This window comes from Cetorhinus maximus, chromosome X (genome assembly GCF_964194155.1).
Source record: "Cetorhinus maximus chromosome X, sCetMax3.hap1.1, whole genome shotgun sequence".
NCBI lineage: Eukaryota > Metazoa > Chordata > Chondrichthyes > Lamniformes > Cetorhinidae > Cetorhinus > Cetorhinus maximus.
In genome coordinates this window covers 13613164-13634566 of record NC_135917.1, presented here as the reverse complement: position 1 = coordinate 13634566, position 21403 = coordinate 13613164, and the positions used below count along the sequence as shown (strand labels likewise).

General features: G+C 44.6%; 1 protein-coding gene across 4 annotated transcripts in view; it reads right to left on the bottom strand.

Annotated features, from left to right (window-relative positions):
• LOC144672647 (zinc finger protein 148-like) overlaps positions 1–21403 on the bottom strand; it is a 156876-nt gene that overhangs the window by 131443 nt on the left and 4030 nt on the right. For 3 of the 4 annotated variants that reach the window (XM_078534513.1, XM_078534515.1, XM_078534516.1), the window contains exon 2: positions 4132–4473. In XM_078534513.1, the coding sequence (XP_078390639.1) occupies positions 4132–4461 (330 nt within the window). In that variant the 5' untranslated portion in view covers positions 4462–4473. Of the gene's footprint in view, positions 1–4131; positions 4474–6952; positions 7240–21403 lie in introns of those variants that run through there. The other variant, XM_078534514.1, reaches the window with a different exon arrangement.

Below are 21403 nucleotides of genomic sequence, written 5' to 3'. Positions count from 1 at the left end.
TTAAATTAGGCTCGTCAGGTATGACCTATCCTTTACAAATCCATGCTGGCTCTCTGATCAGCTGAAAATTTACAAGGAGTTCAGTCACTCTCTTTAATTACAGACTCGAGTCATTTCCCAAAAACAGATATTAGGCTAACTGGTCTATAATTCCTCGATTCCCTCTTTCACCTTTAGTTTGCTATGGTAATAACAGCAAAGCTGTCAGCATTTGCCATCATTACACCAGTGAGTACCAGTTTAATCATTTAAAAAGTCAGATAAACATTCAGAATCATGTTAAAAACTTGGATAAATTCAAGGAGAGCAGTGGCTTTGAAAGTTGAAAACATCATTCCGGCACCATCCTGATGAAATAGTCGTGAACTGACAAAGGAACACTTTTCACCTGGAAACACCAGCCTTAACTGGCAAGAAAAGTTCATTCTAAGTGGACAATTAGCCTAAATTCAGACCAGTGCCATGTTTTCCCTGTTAATGTTCGTGTCGCAAAGTTATTAAGAGCAAACCCTCTGGAGCCACACAGAATAGACCACTTCAGCTTCAGAATTTATGCTACAGTGCATATGTGCAGTCCCGAAGTTTTGTGACTTTTTAAACATCATTCCGATATCATTTATCTGCCTTTTTTAAATTTGATGTTTAAATCTAACTTTTTAAAATGATTGCACTCATGACTTAAAAAAAGGTTCAAATTTCTATTCAGTCATTTACATGACGCTACAATCCTGTGTACATGCATATGACACTAAAAATGCCCACTGCCTTGTCATAGGTAACCCAAACCTTTTTTTTTAAATCTTGTGTGGGCCTCTTCTGTTCCCATCAAATTTGACAGATTCACCACACGCTCTGCCCTTTACATCCTTGTTAGAGGACACTGCAGAATTACAGTGGGGCCCACGCAATGAGGGAATCCTCTAGCCTTTCCAGCAAGATTCTCGTCAGGAGCATCATGTTGAGTGAGCAGGCACTTTAGATCATGGTCAGCAGCAAGTGCTGCTGCTTCGCCACTGACCATAAAATACAGTTCAATCAAGATCTCTCAACCAGACTACTTCTGATGTGCTTGTCCTGACTGGAACATGCACATAATGATTCCTTATCATTAAGGAGTCAGATGTGGCTCAATGGGTCGCATGCTTGACTGAATCAGAAGGTTGAGGGTTCAAGTCCCACTCCAGAGATCTGAGCACAAAACAAAGGCTGACGCTCCACTGCAGGACTAAGGGAGTGCAGTACTGTCAGACATTTCAGGTTTCAGATGCATTTTGGCTGAGATGTTAAGCCAAGGTCGCGTTAGCCCTCTCAAGCGGGCATAAAAGATCCCGAGCAGAGAGGAGTTATCCCTGTGTCGTGGCCAATATTTACCCTTCAATCAGCATCACAAAAAAAAACAACAGATTATCTGATCATTGTCACATTGCTGTTTGTGGGATCTTGTTATGTGCAAATTGGCTGCTATGTTTCCTACATTACAACTTTAGATCCTGCTCCTAATTCATATGTTCTTACCTTCGTATGAGTAGGCCATCTGGCCCTTCGAGCCTGCTCTGCCATTTGATAAGATCTGATGGTGACCACAACTCCACTTTCCTACCTATCCCCCATAGCCCTTGACTTCCTTGTCAATCAAATAAGAAAAATTCAATGATCAGCCTCCACTGCTTCCTGGGGAAGGGAATTCCACAGACTAACGACCCTCTGGAAGAAAAACATTCTCATCTCCGTTGTAAATGGGAGCACCCTTATCTTTAAACCGTGTCCCCTAGTTTTGGTCTTTCCCGCAAGTGGAAACATCCTCCGGGTATCCACCTATCAAGTCCTCTCAGGATCTTAAATATTTCAATAAGATCACCTCTCATTTTCCAGTGGGTATAGGTTCAATCTGTTCAACCTTTCTCTACAAGATAAGCCCTTCATCCCAGGAATGAGTCGAGTGAACCTTCTCTGAACTGCTTCTAACACAATTATATCCTTTTTCAAATAGAGACCCCAAAACTGGACACAGTATTCCAGATGCCACCTGACCAAGGCCCTGTACAGCTGCAGTAAAACATCCCTCTTTTATATTCCATTCCCCTTGCAACGAATGCCAACATTCCATTTGCCCTCCTAGTCACTTGTTGTATCGGCATGCTAACTTTTTGTGATTCATCTGCCAGGACACCCTGATCCCTCTGTACCACTGAGTTCTGCAATCTCTACCTGCCTTTTTGTGGAATCTATGAACGTAATGCACCATCTCAAGCATGATGCCACCACCGTTCTATAGCTCTACTTATTCCCTTGTCATTAATATCCCTCTTTATTTTATTCTTTCCTTATGCTCTCCTGCCCTGTTCTGTTCACGTTTCTTGCAGATTCCTCCCCACTTTACTAGTTTAAAGCCTATGACACCTCCCTATTTACCTTTTCCGCCAGCACACGGGTCCCATCCCAGTTCAGGTGGAGCCCATCCCATCGGTACAGCTCCTTCCTGTCCTAGAACTGGTGCCGGTGTCCAATGGCAAAAGAACTTTTTCCCACACCAGCGCGTTAGCCATGTGTTAATTCTCCTGATCTGTCTGTTCCTATGCCATTTCATATGTGACTCGGGAAATAATCCAGAGATTATCCTCGAGATCCTGCTTTTTAATTTAGAGCCTAATTCCTGATACTCTTTCAGCAGGACCTACTCCCTGCTTCTACCCATGTCGTTTGTTCCAACATGGAGCACAACAACTGGATTTACCCCTTTCCTTTCCAAGTTCTTCTACAGTCACCATGAGGTCGAATTCACCGTGTAGGCAACACAACCTTCAGGATTCTCATTCTTGGCTGCAGGAGACACTATCTATCCCACAAATTATAGAGTCTCCTCTTACCACCATATTTCTATTTTGCTCTCTTCTGCCCCCACCCTCACTGACAGGTTTCTGAGCCACGATGCCTTGGTCTGCATCGTGCTGCCCTCCCTGCAGTCTTTCTTCTTGTCCTCATAGGTAGCGACTGCATCCTACCTATTGGACAGGACCGGTGTCTGCAGGAGCCCCATCTTAACCTCTCCTCAATCCTTACTGCTGGCTCTCTATCAGTCACATCCTCCCTTTCCTGAGCCTGTATTTTCCCCTGCGGTGTGACTATATTCTGGATAAAACTGTCCAGAAATTCCTCCCCTTCCTTTATGTGTCAGATTCTCTCCAACTTGCACTCCAGCTCAATGGCTCTAAGCTGGATGAAGGATAAATACGGATCAGAAATTGTGCCATGACTACTTTCCTTCAGTCTGACTCAATGGCAAAGAAGCTGCCTAGTAGTAGCAGCTGCACAGTTAGTTAATTAGGTGGCTAGTTAGAACTGGCTCCCTATTCAGCAGGGCCTGACTCAAGTCTTTGCTATTTCAGCTAGCGTAAGCACAGGAGGTTTTCCTTGCACACAGGGCCCTGCTGGATAGGGTACTAACTTAACTTGGGGAATTTGGCACGGTGAGGGAAGAGGTGCTGTTCTGGTCTTTTACAGACCAAGGAGCGGTCTGAGACAGTTTGTGGGATCCTGCTGTACACAAATTAGCCTCTCGAGCCTGCTCAGCCATTCAATTTGGGACACAAAGTTCCAAATTCCTGTTACCCTTTGTGTGAAAAAGTGCTTCCTGATTTCCCTCCTAAATGGTCTAGCTCTAATCTTAGGATTACGTCCCCTCGTTTTCGATTCTCCCACCAGAGCAAACAAAGTCGTTGTATTCACCCTATCAAATACTTTTAACATTTTAAACACCAGGCCATCCTTCAATCTTCTATGCTCATGAGAATGCAACACATGTTTATGCAATCTGTCCTCATAATTTAACCTTTTCAGCCCCAGTATCATTCTGGTGAATCTGTGCTGCACCCACTCCAAGACTAATATATCCTTCCTGAGGTATAGTGAACTGAACACAGTATTCCAGATGGGGTCTGATCAAGGTGCTGCACAACTGAAGCATGACTTCTTTCCCCCTTGTATTCCAGGCCTTAAAATAAAGACCAACATTCCATTATTAATTTTTAATTGTTTTTTTGAACTTGTCTACTAGCTTTTAATGATTTCTATATTTGGGACTCCCAAATCTCTTTGGAAGAAATATAAATAAAAAAGAAACAAGATACTTACTTGGGGTGCACACGGCAAACTCTGTGTTACAGTAACAGCAGCATGACTGTCCGGTCCATCTGCGCTTCTCATGGTGTTCTGAGTCATCGGGTCACTGTCAGTTATCATTCCCTGATGGCTGATTGTTCCGCTCTGCAGGAGGCGGTGAGACCCCACCATCTCGTGACTGACAGAGCTGTCCTGCAAGATGCCAACTTCGCTGGTGTTGTCTTGTAACATGGCATTGTCTCCAAGAGATGCCTGCTGAGGAGTTCTTCTGTACTCGAGGATGGGCTGTTGTCCAACTATCGGGACACTGGGATGATCTGAAATTCCATCCACCCTGCTCATCTGGCTAGAATACTGTAAAACAGGTACAATCATTAGATATCACTGTGGGCGAAAAAGTAAACCTAGCATAAAAAGATTTTAATGGTCGAGACAAGGACCAGTCCAACCTACAGCGAGATGTGTATAGAGAAGTACATTGCCCTTCATGTCTCTGCTACATTAAGAAACAGATGGAATGCAGTGGTTCAAGAAGGTGGCTTACTGCCACTTTCACAAGGGCAATTCGAGATGGGTAATGAGCACAGCCCACATCCCATTAAAGGATCTTTAAAAATTACACTCCCTTCTTTGACTTTTCTCCCGTTATGGGACTGACTCTTGCTCAGACAGTTTCATAGCTGGTAGCGCCCCTGCTTCCTCACCAGATGTTTATTTTGTTCTTTGTATGTGGGTACATGGGCAAGGCAGCATTTATTACCAATTCTTGGTTGCTTCAAGAGCATTCAGCCAATCACAAATAGCCATTCAAGAAGAAGCACAGTTGAGCCCAATCCCAACTTCCACACATGCACTTCCCAGGACAGATGATGGGGTGAGGGTGGAGTGGGATCACTGTGGAGCAATTAGGAACAGGAATTTCAACTGATATTTTCTATCTCTCCCCACCTCCTCCCCACCCCACAACCAACCCCTCCAAAGTTTGAGGCACTTAAGTCAATCACAGGACGCCCTACCAATGCTCCAACCAACAATCACTCATTCAGTACATTTCTGGCAAGAGAGAATCTGACCATCTCCCCCTTGATATTCAACTGCAATACCATTACTGAATCCCCCACCATAAACATTCCGTGGGGTTACCATTGACCAGAAACTGAACTGGACCAGCCATATAAAGACCGTGGCCACAAGAGCAGCTCACCTCCAGACTCCCCAAAGTTTGTCCACCAGTCAAGAGAAAGCCCGAGGGGAAAGAGTGCCCGGGACCAAGAGGTAAAAGAGTCAGTGGGAGAACAGAGAGTGAGCCTGAGGAGGTCAGCAGGAGATAGAGAGAAAACTGCAGGGTAAAAGGAGTGGCGAGACAGAGAGAGAGAGACAGCACTGTGAGAACAAATGAACAAAAACAAAAGCAAGGAATGGCGTCACAGGGCAGCAAGTGGTGCAGTTGTTCAGAGGTCTGCAAGACTGAGAGCTATGTGGCTAGCAAGTTTCGAGATGTGGTCACCTCAGAGCTTAACAGTATGACGCAGAGAGGGAATGGGTGACCACCAGGCAGTCAGGGAGTACCAGGTAGATAGTGCAGGACTCCCCTAAGAACATCTCATTCTCCAACCAGTACTTAGTTCTACTTGTCCTCACGAGGCGGTTTGCGGTGCTGTTTGGGAGGTGGACCGTGGACAGAGTCTCAAAAAAAAAATGCATTTCCGTAGGCCCCTCCTTGGAACTACTTCAAATTTGCACCATGATTAGTTCAGACACCACTTATCACAAAAATCAATGCTCACAGTGAGCATTTTTACAGGAAATATTGTTATAAAATATGCAGAAATTGCATGAAAAACCCAGAATGATGATATAATTCCTTTTATGGCCAATCACAACTGATGCATGTGTCAGTTTTGCAAAATCAGCCAATGGACCCTGTTGTACAGAGCAATCAAAACAAAATGCTGCCAATGCTGGAAATCAGAAATAAAAATAGAAAATGCCAGAAATACTCAGCAGGTCAGGCAGCATCTGTGGAAAGAGAAACAAGAGTTAACGTTTTGGGTCCAGTATTTTTTGTTTCTATTGCGGCAAAACAATAGCCTGCTGCACGCACGTTGTTACAGGAGCCGGGAATTTATTTCCCTTTTCGGACTGTAGCTGGATAAAATTCCTCACTAGTGTTCGTCAGCGGAAATTTACTGGAACAAAAGGAGCCAAGATTGCTGAAAATGACATTGAAAATTTAGATTTAGAGCCCAGTATTGCACCAGAAAGACCTGAATTAACCCCAAGTGTGATTGGGTATTATCTGCATTGCCACATGCGTTTCACTGATAAATGCAAGATTGACAGGGCCAAAAAGCTAGAAAGGGAAATTTATAACTATGAATGTGAATACATGTGATTTTACAATATTTCACATGGAGCTATGTTAATTTAGACACGTTTATATACTTATTTCTCTATGTAGTCGAAGTGGCATGCTATCCAACCTATCCATTCCGTGGACCTGCTTTAACCTCCATGTATTTATGTCACTCACTCCACACACAAATGAATCGACAGTTCTCAAGCTCACTCTGGTCAAGTTAATCATAAAAACTTAAGAATCAAATTTTGTGTTACTATTAATAACATCTATCACATTCATTTACTCTTTCTCTGGCTTTCTGTTGCTTTGTCTCCCCATTCCTATTTCCACTCTATTTCTCAATTTCCTTTTCTCCTCGTCTTTTTTTAATTTTTGTGCAGCTGAAACAGCTGCAGAACCAGGGCAGAGAGGAGTGAAGCCACACTAAGGTTTTACTGCTTCGCTCAAAGGTGACAGACTTCGAGGACTTACCTGCAAGGCCTTTCCATCTTCTCCCAGTGCAGTGCCTTCTCTGTAAGAAAGACAAAGAACACGTGGAGACACACAGCTGAAAGAAATGTAAAGAGAGGCTGATACAATGCGAGACCACAGCAGCAAGCTGCTCCTCTAAGTGGGGACCCGCAAAGATGAAGCAATCTTGTTACATGCTCGTGGACAAGACCTTTTTGTTCTTGAAGCAAGATATTGCCTCAGCTGTTATCAGAGATCTACAAGTGTTACTTGCCAAAAGACAGCTAGAAAGCCCTGCAGAAAGCAACCTCTACCAGACAAGATATCAGTATTTCTGCGATGTGGTTATAGAGGGTAGAACTGTAAAGAACTGTGAAGTTCTTAGAATGACAAAACTATACAGCAGCAGAAATGCAACCTGGGCAAAGAGGTCATCGAAGCTTCCTTGTATAAGATCTATAATCTCAAACTAAGAATGGCAAAATCTCATCCCTTCCTAAAATCTCTCAGATCAACTCATAGTAGAAAGGGCGATCTTCCTTGTTGAGGATTTTGCGACAGATGAAGTTGTTCAGGGGACAGAGGTTTGTCTTCAGAAACAAGTGCAAGTAGGACTGATACAGACTCAGGCACCTACATGGATCCTGGAGCCACAATGCCCATTAGGAATATCAGATACAAACTCTAATTACTGACCCATATACAGATATCATGCTGCACTGGCACTGAGGCAATCAATTCAAAAAAAAGTCTCATGTCATTCTTCCACTTAGATGGCCCCCAACTGCAGAGGACCAAACTCTAGATGCGGCAAAGGATTTAATGCCTAATGAGCTGTTCAATTTTCCTTGCATGGGCAACAGGAATAACAAGTGAGCTTCCAGATGACGACTCTCAGGTCCCAATAAACGATATCAATAGCCGCCAAGATTATTTCCTTGTGCCAACAGGACTTGAACCTGGGATTGAAGAGGCGGCGGCTCATATCAAAACATTTGGCTCTGGCAACGTCTGTCATACACACGGCTGGCTCAGAGCGGTTAATCGGGCCTCTAAAATGGTTTAGAGGACTGCTCTTCAAATTCTCAGATGTTAGAGCATGACACAGCATTGACTGAGCTTCAGATTCAACAAAGTAAGTAGTACATCCCACCCAATATCAACCCCAATGTACAGACAATGCTGGTCTGGGATAACAACCTTGGGAGAGCAGATATCGTCAAGAAAAGGTGCAACTCACAATAGAAATGGTATAATGAAAGGGATGAGCCATCCAGAACAAAAGCAAAAGCAATCAGAAGCACCTGCCCTGAAGAAAACAAAAAAAGAAATCCCTACAACCACGCCCCACAAATCTCAATTTGATTAGTGGAGTACAAAGGGCAGGAACACAGCCATTTGGTGAGGGAGTACAATTAGAGCTTGAAAATCATCTACACATTCAAGAAAACGCACACAGCTTGGTTAATGCATACTTCCTCAGCAAGTTGCCAGAAATGAACAATAATGTTTTGCCTGGATAGACTGGTTTCAATACGCTGCTTCAGAGAACTTCAATCCCACAGAAATCAAACATTGACTACCTCCCAGTCATTGATGCCAGCCTGACTGAGCTCAGTACAGTGAACACAATCTTGCAACCAAGTATTGACATCGCAGGCAAATTCAGGCTGGACAGAATTGTTGTAGTAGTGGACCAGGTCATTTATGCGAAGGCCTAGGAGATTTGTTGCAAGGAACAGCCTCTCCATACAGAGGCTTATTCTTCACATGGAGGAGTTTCACACTGCAATAGCATCAGGAAAAGATGTGCAGATGCCAGGTCTTCAGGACATCTTCACCGAGTCTGAACTGGTTGCAGCAGGTTCTGTTAATGGTATTGTAAGTGGCCATCATTTCAAGGGGAGTGTTAGAACTCACAAGATTGTGTGTAAAGCTTGACTGAGATTGAGGCAGCAGGTTTACATTGACACTCTACCAGATGATAAGCTAGACCTGACTTACAGCAGCTGAACTTCAGACCGCCTTCCCCGATGATGATTTTGATGATATCCTCAACTCCAAGAGATTCCAGGCACTCATTAGTTGCTACAACTTTGCTATTAATAATGTAAAACAGCATGACTTTTCAGTTCTTGAGCAATTATAATACGCTAGAAGAATTGCTGCTATATATCAGAGCAACCAGCTATGAGCTTCATCTTTCAAGCGTTTGCTCCATGCTGCCATGGTTCTTCACTTACAATCGAGTCAACCATGCCAGGTATCTTTCAGCATATTAGCTCGAGGTGTACAGCTTGAAAGAAAGTCACCCTGATATCAATACAGAGCTAGGAGTAGGGGACAATTTATTGCCCAGCGACAACAGCAGTCTGGCTTCTCTTCAACAGCACATGATCAAGTTATTGAACTGACGGCCAACCATGACTTGAAGACAAAGTGAGGACTGATAGGGTTTACTCTCAATAATGGAGCTGTACAAAGGTGGATCCCGTCACACATGAGAGGGCTGCTATCAGCCGAAACTGTTAAGGAGAAGCTGGTCACAGAACATCCAGGAGATCATGCACTGACTTGGACAAGAAGGGAGAGTGATGAAAAGTACATGAGGAATGCCATGGACACATTCAAAATGTTTAATCCTTTTGATTCTTCCTTGGAGACAGATCAGTTGCATCACATCACATCAGGCCAAGTTGCTCCAGCACCTGCAGTCAAAGACCTTACAGAGGGAAAGGGAAAGGAAGCGTTCATGACTGTCAGAAGTGGCTAAAATACCAGAATGTCAGCTTTCAAGATTCTGTCAAGAAGATGAAACTGAAGACTTTCAAGGACACAGGAAAGCGTACAGTAACCAAAGAAAAGGGTAGGGAGATCGCTCCAGAGGCAGATCGAAACTTGTCAGGCTATTTGTTATTGGAGCAGTGAGAAAAGTGGACATCAGTGAGATGCTAGTTCATACATTAGGAAGGAACATTACCCTTGCCTCTAGCTAATCATGACGGATCCCTCATCAAGGCAAACAAAGCAAAGCCCTTACACTTACTTGAGGGGTCAATCAACCAATCCCCTTCTATTGACATGATCCCAAATGGTACAACATGGCTATGGGATGCTCTGGTATTGATTCAAGTCATGAAACCACAATCAACATTTAGACAGTTTACTGACCAATTGCTGAGAGTTGTTGTGAGACAAGCGAAAATGGATAAGTCAAGAGTGATTCACTTTGTTCTAGACAGATACAAGGTCGAAAGCATCAGGAGTGGGGAAAGGGGGTGGAGGTCAGTTGGAGGAATGCAAGTCACCGAAATTTTCTCTTCTGACCAGAAAATCCCAAAATTTCTGCCTTGCAGTTCCTCTAATCAAGAAGAAGCTGACACACGACTGCTTCAGTATATTTGCAGTCTGTTCCAGTGAGCATGTCATCATAAACAGTCCTAACATTGATGTCCTTGTACTGTGCTAAGCTCTACTTTTGTAAAGGAAGAGGAAACAACATGCATATGACATCATAGGAACACATTCAACCTCTCCCTCCAGCAGCACTGACTCACCCTATCTCAAAGCTGTCCTTGTCCCCAGTTTCATTTTATTCTTCATCTCATCTGACGCATTAACAAGAAACTTTTTCTCTTCCTTTCAGGTGTTAAGGAATGCAAGCTCCAACAACTTATTGATACCAACGCCCATCCAGGACTCTCCACCCCTTCCTGTCCCTCTGACCCCATCCCGGCTTCTAATCCCAGCCCATGCTGTGTATTCACCATACCTTCTGACCTTCCCCTCTCTGATGCTGAACGTTCAGTGCTCAGCAAAGGACTCAGTTTCACCCCCTTACGCCCTCACCTCAATGAATTTCAGGCTCGGCTGAACTCTTCTTCCGCCGCCTTCGTCTCCGTGCTCACTGCTTTGGGCAAGAGCCCTCCCCCCGAACCACGGATCCTTTCACCTGCCTCCAGTGTTCTCCCTCCACCTGGGCCCCTCCCTCTGGCCGCTTAGCTGCTCTTGATCTTTTCATTGAGAGCTGTCGGCATGACATCAGCCGTCTCAATTTCACTGCTCCTCGCACCCACTCTAACCTGTCTCCTTCTGAACTTGCCGCACTCCGTTCTCTCAGGTCCAACCCTGACTTTGTTATCAAACCTGACGACAAGGATGGTGCTGTTGTTGTCTGGCGTACTGACCTCTACCTCGCAGAGGCTGAGCGCCAACTCGCAGACACTTCCTCCTACCTCCCCCTGGACCATGACCCCACCACTGAACCACAAGCCATTGTTTCCAGGACTGTCACTGGAGATCTTCCCTCCACAGCTTCCAGGCTCATAGCCCCCCAATCTCAGACAGCCCGCTTCTACCTCCTTCCTAAAATCCACAAACAGGACTGTCCCAGTAGACCGATCGTGTCAGCCTGTTCCTGCCCCACGGAACTAATTTCTTCCCATCTCGACTCCATTCTCTCTTCCCCTTGTCTAGTCTCTTCCCGCCTATATCCGCGATTCCTCTGATGCCCTATGTCATATCAGCAATTTCCAGTTCCTTGGCCCTAACCGCCTCCTCTTCACTATGGACATCCAATCCCTCTACACCTCCATCCCGCACCAGAATAGTCTGAGGGCTCTCCGCTTCTTCCTTGAACAGAGGCCCAAACAATCACCATCCACCACCACTCTCCTCTGTCTGGCTGAACTTGTTCTCTCACTGAACAGTTTCTCCTTTAACTTGTCTCACTTCCTTCAAATAAAAGATGTGGCTATGAGTACCTGCATGGGCCCCAGTTATGCCTGTCTCCTTATGAGATGTGTGGAACATTTCTTGTTCCAGTCCTACTCAGGCCCCCTCCCACAACTCTTTTTTCAGTACATCAGTGATTGTTTTGGTGCTGCTTCATGCTCTCATCTGGACCTGGAAAAATTGATCAATTTTGCTTCTAAATTCCACCCCTCCATCACCTTCAATTGGTCCATCTCTAACACTTCCCTTCCTTGACCTCTCCGTCTCCATTTCTGGTGATAGGCTGTCCACCAATATTCCTTACAAGCCCACTGACTCCCATAGCCACCTCGACTAAAGCTTGTCACACCCTCTTCCTGTAAGGACTCCATCCGATTCTCTCAGTTCCTTCGCCTCCGTCGCATTTGTTCTGATGATGCCACTTTCCAAAACAGTGCATCTGACATGTCTTCCTTCTTCCTTACCCGAGGTTTCCCACCTGTTGTGGTTGACAGGGCCCTCAACTGTGTCCGGCCCATCTCCCACGCCTCTACCCTCACACCTTCCTCTCTCTCCCAGAACCATGATAGGGACACCTTGTCCTCACTTTTCACCCCACCAGCCTCTGCATTCAAAAGGATAATCCTCCGTCATTTCCGCCAACTCCAGCATGATGCCACCAAAAACATCTTCCACTCACCCACCGCCCCCACCCGTAGGAACCATTCCCTCCGGGACACCCTGGTCCACTCCTCCATCACCCCCAACACCTCATCCCCTTCCCAAGACACCTTCCCATGCAACCACAGAAGGTGCAACACCTGCCCCTTTACTTCCTCACCGTCCAAGGGCCCAAACACTCCTTTCAGGTGAAGCAGCGCTTCACTTGCACCTCCTTCAATTTGGTCTACTGCATTCGATGCTCCCAATGCGGTTTCCTCTACATTGGAGAGACCAAACGCAGACTGGGTGACCGCTTTGCGGAACACCTTCGGTCTGTCCGCAAGCATGTCCCAGACCTCCCTGTCGCTTGCCATTCCAACACTCCACCCTGCTCTCATGCCCACATGTCCGCCCTTGGCCTGCTGCAATATTCCAGTGAAGCCCAATGCAAACTGGAGGAACAGCACCTCATCTTCCGATTAGGCACTTTACAGCCTTCCGGACTGAATATTGAGTTCAATAACTTCAGACCATGAACTCTCTCCTCTATCTTCAACCCTTTTTATCCCTTTTCGCAAATTTCATTTTTATTTTTTATTTATTTTTATTAATTGTTTTATCCCTTTTTATCCCCCTATTTATCCTATTTTCAATCCTTTTTTTCCCCACCACCGCCCCCTTGTCCTTTTCAGAGTGCTTACCCTTGTTCTGCTATTATCACATTCTGCTTTCGTACCTTTGCCAATATCAGCACCTTCTTTAGCCCTTACCACTACCTTTAACACTCCCTTTGTCTTTTTGTTCATGACATCTTTGTCAATCTCTCCTTTGTCCCCACCTATTGCTGGCCTTCTATCCAGCTCCACCTGCCCCACCCTCCCTTAAACAGTATAAATTCCATCACATTTCTACTTCTCTTTAACTCTGAAGAAGGGTCATACGGACTCGAAACATTAACTCTGTTTCTCTCTCCGCTGATGCTGTTAGACCTACTGAGTTCTTGCAGCATTTTCTGTTTTTGTTTCAGATTTCCAGCATCCGCAGTATTTTGCTTTTATCTTGTGCATATAATTGATGTTCATCTCATCTTTGGTCACTCTGGTAAGGATGTGTGCGTTGCTCTCATTGGGTTTTACTATTTTTCAGGATGCGATTCTGTATGGAATGGGGAAGGTAAAATCAGCGAAACTCCTGATCACCAGCAAAGAGCACTGTGCAACATTTGAGAAGTTAGGGACATCGTTTGCTATTTTGCAATCCCCCTGTGAAGAGCTAAAGGCATATACTTGTGAGCTCAATGGCAGGTTGGATGTAGAGATGCGAACCAGGCGGATGTCAAATGTTCAGGATTGGAAGTTATGTGAAGTGCTTGCCACCAAACAAAGATTCATTGCACAAGCATATACAGCTTGCCAATTACCAGTCTGCAATACACAAGCGATGTCTTCAAAACACACCAGAAATCCCATCTCCAAAGGGCCATGGGTAGAAACGAGAAAATGATGTATTTATCATAGATCAGATGATGCTTCCTCCAACACCAGCAAGTGCCATGGAGTTTGCACATTGTTCATGTAGAAAGACACCACGTGCACAAGGACAGCGCTCCTGCCTTCTCAGCAAACATCCTTGCACCAACATTATACATGTGTAGACTGCGAGAATGCCACATCTTTGCCCGAGGCTTCTAAGGGTTTAAACTAATTTGGCAGGGGGATGGAAACCAGTGTGTAGCTTAAGATAAACAACGTGCACCGCAGATTAGGAGAGACAGATAGCACTAAAGTGAAAAAAGGAAGGTATTAGGTGGGGTCAGACTACAAGGGATTGCAGTCAGGTGTACATTAGGTCTACTGTGGATATATGCAAATACACAGAAGGTAAGGTTGGTGAGCTTCAGCCGCAAATAGCCACTTGGGAACATGTGGCAATAACGAAGACCTGGCTCAAAGAAAAGGTCATGACTGGGTACTAAATTCCTGGATGCAAGATGTTCAGGAAAGATAGGGAAGGAAAGGGAGGAGGACAGGTGACAATATCAATGAAGGAGAATATTACAGTGCTGAAGAGAAAGCATGTCATGGAGAGGTCAAGAATCCACTTGATTAGAGTTAAGAAACAAGATAGACCATTACACTACTGGATGTATTCTATAGGCCACCAACTAGTTGGAAAGATAGAGGAACAGATTTGCAGGGAAATTAGAGAGGTGGAAAAACTATAGAATGGGGACTTTAATTATCTTAATGTAGACTTGCACAGTAATAATATGGAGGGCAGAGAGGGGCAAGAATTTCTGAAATGTGTTCAGGAGAATTTTCTTGATTAGCATGCTACCAGCCAAACGAGGAAGGGTGCATGTAATGTGACAGGATTAATTAATGATCTCAGAGTGAAGGCCTAAGTAGGAGCAACCACAATGATTGAATTTTACATCCAGTATAAAAGGGAGAAGTGTGGGTCTAAGACTAGTATTTTAAACTTAAATAAGGGCATGAAAGCTAAGCTAGCTGAAGTGAACTGGGATACGAGGCTAGGGGATAGATCAATAAAGAAGCAGTGCCAGATATTTAAGGGGATATTTGAGAATACTCAGAATAACTATATTCCTACTACAAAGAAAAGTTCTAAGGGGAGGATCCACCATCCGTGGTTAACTAAAGTGGTTAGGGAAAGCATCAAATTTAAGGGAAAAGCGTATAACTGCGCAAAGATGGATGGGCAGGTCAGATGATTAGCCAGGATATAAAGAACGGCAGAGAACAACTAAAAGATTCATCAGGAGAAAGGCATTAGAGCATGAGAGGAAGCTAGCTAGAAATGTAAAAATGGATAGCAAGAGTTTCTACAGGTATTTAAAAAGGACAAGAGTAAGTAAAGTGAGTGTTGGTCCTCTAGAGAGTGACAATGGGAAGTTAATATAGATAATAAGGAAATGGTGGATGAAACAAACAAATATTTTGCTTCTGTCTTCACTTATTGAGGATACAAAAAACATTCCAGTAATAGCTGTAAATCAGGAGGTGGAAGGGAGAGGGGAACTTGGTGAAATTACAATCACTAAGGAAGCGGTACTGAGCAAACTGATGGAGCTGCGGACTGACAAGTGTCTGGGTCCTAATCGACTACATCCTAGGATCTTAAAAGAGGAGGCTAATCAGGTAGTAGATGCGTTGGTGCTAATTTTCCAAAATTCCCTAGATTCTGGAAAGGTTCCATCAGGCTGGAAAGTAGCAAATATAACCCCTTTATTTGAGAAGGGAGGGGGGCAGAAAACAGGGAACTATAGGCCAGTTAGCCTGAAGTCTGTCGTTGGGAAGGTGTTAGAGTCGATCATTAAAGAGGTTATAGCTGGGCGCTTAGAAAAACTCAAGGTCATTGGGAAGAGTCAGCATGGTTTTATGAAAGGGAAATCATGTCTAATGAATTTATTAGAGTTATTTGAGGGAGTAACATGTGCTGTGGATAAAGGGGAGCCTGTAGGCGTACTGTACTTGGATTTCCAGAAGGCATTTGTTAAGGTGCCACATCAAAGGTTATTGAGGAAAATAAAAGCTCATGGTGTAGGGAGTAACATATTAGCATGGATAGAAGATTGGCTGGCTGGCAAAAAACAGAGAGTATGCATAAATGGGTCTTTGTCTGATTGGCAGGATGTGATGAGTAGAGTCCCACAGGGGTCTGTGCTGGGGCCTCAACTTTTTACATCAATGACTTCAAAGGCATGGTAGCTAAATTTGCAGACAACACAAAGATAGGTAGGAAAGTTTGTTGTGAAGAAGACATAAGGAGTTTGCAGACAGATATTGATAAGTTGAGTGAATGGGCAAAAATCTGGCAGATGGAGTATAATGTGGACTCCTACAGCTACCTTGACTACAGCTCCTCACACCCCGCTTCCTGGAAGGACTCCATCCCATTCTCTCAGTTCCTTCGCCTCCGTCGCATCTGTTCTGATGATGCCACTTTCAAAAACAGTTCCTCTGACATGTCCTCTTTCTTCCTTAACTGAAGTTTTCCACCCACGGTGGTTGACAGGGCCCTCAACCGTGTCCAGCCCATCTCCTGCGCATCCGCCCTCACACCTTCCTCTCCCTCCCAGAAACATGATAGGGTCCCCCTTGTCCTCACTTATCACCCCACCAGCCTCCGCATTCAAAGGATCATCCTCCGCCATTTGCACCAGCTCCAGCATGATGCCATCACCAAACACATCTTCCCTTCACCGCCCCGGCGGCATTCCGTAGGGATCGTTCCCTCCGTGACACCCTGGTCCACTCCTCCATCACCCCCTACTCCTCAACCCCCTCCCACGGCACCTTCCCATGCAACCGCAGAAGATGCAACACCTGCCCCTTCACTACCTCTCTCCTCACCATCTAACGGCCCAAATATTCCTTTCAAGTGAAGCAGCATTTCACTTGCACTTCCCTCAACTTAGTCTACTGCATTCATTGCTCCCAATGCGGTTTCCTCTACATTGGAGACCAAACGCAGACTGGGCGACCACTTTGCAGAACACCTTCGGTCTGTCCGCAAGCATTACCCAGACTTCCCTGTTGCTTGCCATTTCAACATTCCACCCTGCTCTTATGCCCACATGTCTGTCCTTGGCTTACTGCATTGTTCCAGTGAAGCTCAACGTAAACTGGAGGAACAGCACCTCATCTTCCTACTAGGCACTTTACAACCTTCCGGACTGAATATTGGGTTCAACAATTTTAGATCATGAACTCTCTCCTCCATCCCCACCCCCTTTCCATTTCTTCCCCCTCCTTTTTGTTTTTTCCAATAATTTATATAGATTTTTCTTTTCCCACCTATTTCCATTATTTTTAAATGTATTTCCACCCATTGTTTATCTCTACCTTTTAGCCTTTTTAGTATTCCTTCACCCCACCCCCACTAGGGCTATCTGTACCTGGTTTGTCCTGCTTTCTACCCTTAATTAGCACATTCCTTTATATATCACCACGTTTAACACCTCTTTGTCCTTTTGTCTGTGACATCTTTTGGTTATCTCCATCTATTACTGGATTCTTGTCCCAACACCCGCCCCCCCCTTTAAACCAGCTTATATTTCACCCCTCTCCTAACTATACTCAGTTCTGTTGAAGGGTCGTGAGGACTCGAAACGTCAACTTTTTTCTTCTCCGCCGATGCTGCCAGACCTGCTGAGTTTTTCCAGGTATTTCTGTTTCTGTTTTGGATTTCCAGCATCCGCAGTTCTTTGTTTTTATAAATGAGAAGTTGTTCACTTTGGCAGGAAGAATAAAAAAGCAAAGTATTACTCAAACGGAGAACGGCTGCAGAATTCCGAGATACAGAAGCATCTAGGGGTTTTCGTGCATGAGCCACAAAAAGTTAGTATGCAGTTACAGTAAGCAATTAAGAAGGCTAATGGAATGCTATCCTTTATTAGGAGAGGAATTGAACATAAAAATAAGGATGTTATGCTTCCATTATACAGGGCGTTGATGAGACCACATCTTGAATAGTGTGTGTAGTTTTGGTTTCCTTATTTAAGGATGGATGCAAATACGTTGGAGGTGGTTCAGAGGAGGTTTACTAGATTGATACCTGGAATGAACGGGTTGTCTTATGAGGAAAGGTTGGACAGACTGGGCTTGTTTCCACTGGAGTTTAGAAGACTGAAGGGTGATTTGATTGAAGTATAAAAGATTCTGAAATGTCTTGACAAGTTGGGCACAGAAAGGATGTTTCCTCTTGTGGGTGAGTTCAGAACTAGGGGGCACTGTTATAAAATTAGAGTTCACCCTTATAGGACAGAGATGAGGAGAATTTTTTTCTGTCAGAGGGTTGTGAGACTTTGGAACTCTGCCTCAGAAGGCAGTGGAAGCAGGGCTACTGAATAATTTTAAGGCAGAGGTAGATTGATAGGTTATCGGGGGTAGATGGGAATGTAGAACAGCCATGATCTTATTGAATGGCAGAGTAGGCTCAAGGGGCCGAATGGCCTACTTCTGCTCCTATTTCATATATTCCCACTGATGGAATGAAGTGGGTCAAGTGGATCAAGTGTCAGTGGGGAAATATTTAGAGAACAGTGATCATAGTATAACATTTAGGTTAGCTATGAAAAAGGACAAGGAACAATCCAGAGTAAAATACTAAATTGGGGGAGTGCTAATTTCATTGGGATGAGAACAGATCTGTGCCAGGTAGATTGTAATCAAAAAGTGAGAGGCAAAACTGTAACTGAACAATGGTTGCCTTTAAAGAGATGGTACACGTAAAATTGAGTTACGTTCCCATGAAAGGGAAAGGTGGAACAACTGAAGCCAGAGCTCCCTGGATGACTAGAGAGTAAGATGAAGCAGAAAAAGAATGAGTATGACAGGTGAGGCCCAGGCTCAATCTAGAAAGCTCAAAGGGGAAGTGAAAAAGGAAATGAAGCAAAGAGAGAGCATGAGAGAGTATGAGAAGAGACTGGCAGCCAACGTAAAAGGGAATCCAAATGTCTTCTATAAGCAAATGAATAGTAAAGGGATAGTAAAAGGAGGAATGGGCTAATGGGGACCGAAAAGGGGATCATGGAAGCAGAGAGCCTATCTCAGGCACTAAATGAGTACTTTGCATCTGTCTTTACCAAGGAAGATGCTACCAAAGTCCTAGTGAAAGAGGAAGTAGTTGAGATATTGGATGGGTTAAAAATTGATGAAGATGATTAAAAAAAACAATGATAAACACCTCGCTGTACGTGAAGTTGATAAGTCACCAGGACCAGATGGGATTCATCTGTAGATGCTGAGGGAAGAGAGGATGGAAATTGCAGAGGCACCGGCCATAATCTTCCAATTCTCCTTAGATAGGTGGTGCCAGAAGACGGCAGAATTGCAAATGTTACACCTTTGTTCAAAGAAGGGTGTAAGGATAAATCCAGTAACTATAGATCAATCAGTTTAACCTCAGTGGTAGGGAAGTTTTTAAAAATGATAATTCAGAACAAAATTCACAATCACTTGGACAAGTGAGGATTAATTAGAGAAAACCAGCATGGATCTGTTAAAGGCAAATAGTCCTCAACAAACTTAAGCTGTTTTATGAGGTTTACATGGACTTCCAAAAGGTGTTTGATAAAGTGCCACATGATTAACTTCGCTGATAAGTCTAGGCCCATGGAATAAAAGTAACAGTGGCAGCATGGAAACAAAGTTGGCCGAATGATAGGAAACGAAGATGAATATGGCAAGCGGTTGTTTTTCATCTGAAGGAAGGTATACAATGGGGCTCCCCAACTGCTTTCCTGGAAATATATTAATGATCCAGGTTTGGGTGTGCAAGTCAAATCATGTGGCTAAGTTGCCCTTGCAGAGAGCCAGCAGGAATGTGACAAGCTGAATGGCCTCCTTCTGTGCCATAACCATTCTATGATTCTATCTGCAAGGCACAAGCAAGGAGTGTGATGGAGTACTCTCCACTTGTCTGGATAAGTGCAGTGCTAAGGACACTCGAAGCTCGACACTATCCAGGACAAAGTAGCCCACTTGATTGGCACCCCATCCACCACCTCCAACATCCACTCCCTCCACCACCGATGCACAGTGGCAGCAGTGTGTACCATCTACAAGATGCATCACAGCAACTCACCAAGGCTCCTTTGACAGCACCTTCCAAATCCGCGGCCACTACCATCTAGAAGGACAAGGACAGCAAATGCATGGGAACACCACCACCTGCAAGTATCCCTCCAAGCCACTCACCATCCTGACTTGGAAATATATCACCATTCCTTCACTGTCGCTGGGTCAAAATCCTGGAAATCCCTCCATAACAACACTGCAGGTAACCCTGCACCAAATGGACTACAGTGGTTCAAGGAAAATTCACAATATATATTAATGATTTAGATGACGGAATTAAATGCAATATCTCCAAATTTGCAGATGATACAAAGCTGGGTGGGAGGGTGAGCTGTAATGAGGATGCAGAGGTGCTTCAGTGTGATTTGGACAAGCTGAGTGAGTGGGCAAATGCATGGCAGATACAGTATAATGTGATAAATGTGAGGTTATCCACTTTGGTAGCAAAACCAGGAAGGCAGATTATTATCTGAATGGCTGTAAATTGAGAGAGGGGAATGTGCAACAAGACCTGGGTGTCCTTGTACACCAGTCGCTGAAGGTAAGCATGCAGGTGCAGCAGGCGGTAAAGAAGGCAAATGGTATGTTGGCCTTCATAGCCAGAGGATTCAAGTACAGGAACAGGGATATCTTGCTGCAATTGTACAGGGCCTTGGTGAGACCACACCTGGAATATTGTGTGCAGTTTTGGTCTCCTTATCTGAGGAAGGATGTACTTGATATAGAGGGAGTGCAGCAAAGGTTTACCCGACAGATTCCTGGAATGGCGGGACTGACATATGAGAAGAGATTGAGTCGGTTAGGATTATATTCGCTGGAGTTCAGAAGAATGAGGAGGGATCTCATAGAAACCTATAAAATTCTAACAGGACTAGACAGGGTAGATGCAGGAAGGATGTTCCCGATGGTGGGGGAGTCCAGAACCAGGGGTCACAGTCTGAGGATATGGGGTAGACCATTTAGGACTGAGATGAGGAGAAATTTCTTCACCCAGAGAGTGGTGAGCCTGTGGAATTTGTTACCACAGAAAGTAGTTGAGACCAAAACGTTGTATGTTTTCAAAGAGTTAGATATAGCTCTTGGGGCGAAAGGGATCAAAGGGTATGGGGAGAAAGCGGGAGCAGGCTATTGAGTTGGATGATCAGCCATGATCATAATGAATGGCGGAGCAGGCTCAAAGGGCCGAATGGCCTACCCCTGCTCCTAGTTGCTTTGAGTCTACATGTCCATAGTAGTGCCAACTGCAATCTGTGCCAGCAAGGCATGGAACAGGACAGCAAAAGGTGTCACGTAATTGGACATATTTCACCAGCACTGGCTACATAAGGTCCTGGACATCACATGGAAAGGCAGCATTAAAAACAAATAAGTGCTGCAGAGGACTGGTCAGAGGTGCCTGTGGGATATCGTGACAGAGAGATGATTTAGGCTGGCAGGACACATATTTTGCCTCCTGGATGTACGCCCCACCAGTGCGGCAGTAGAATGGACA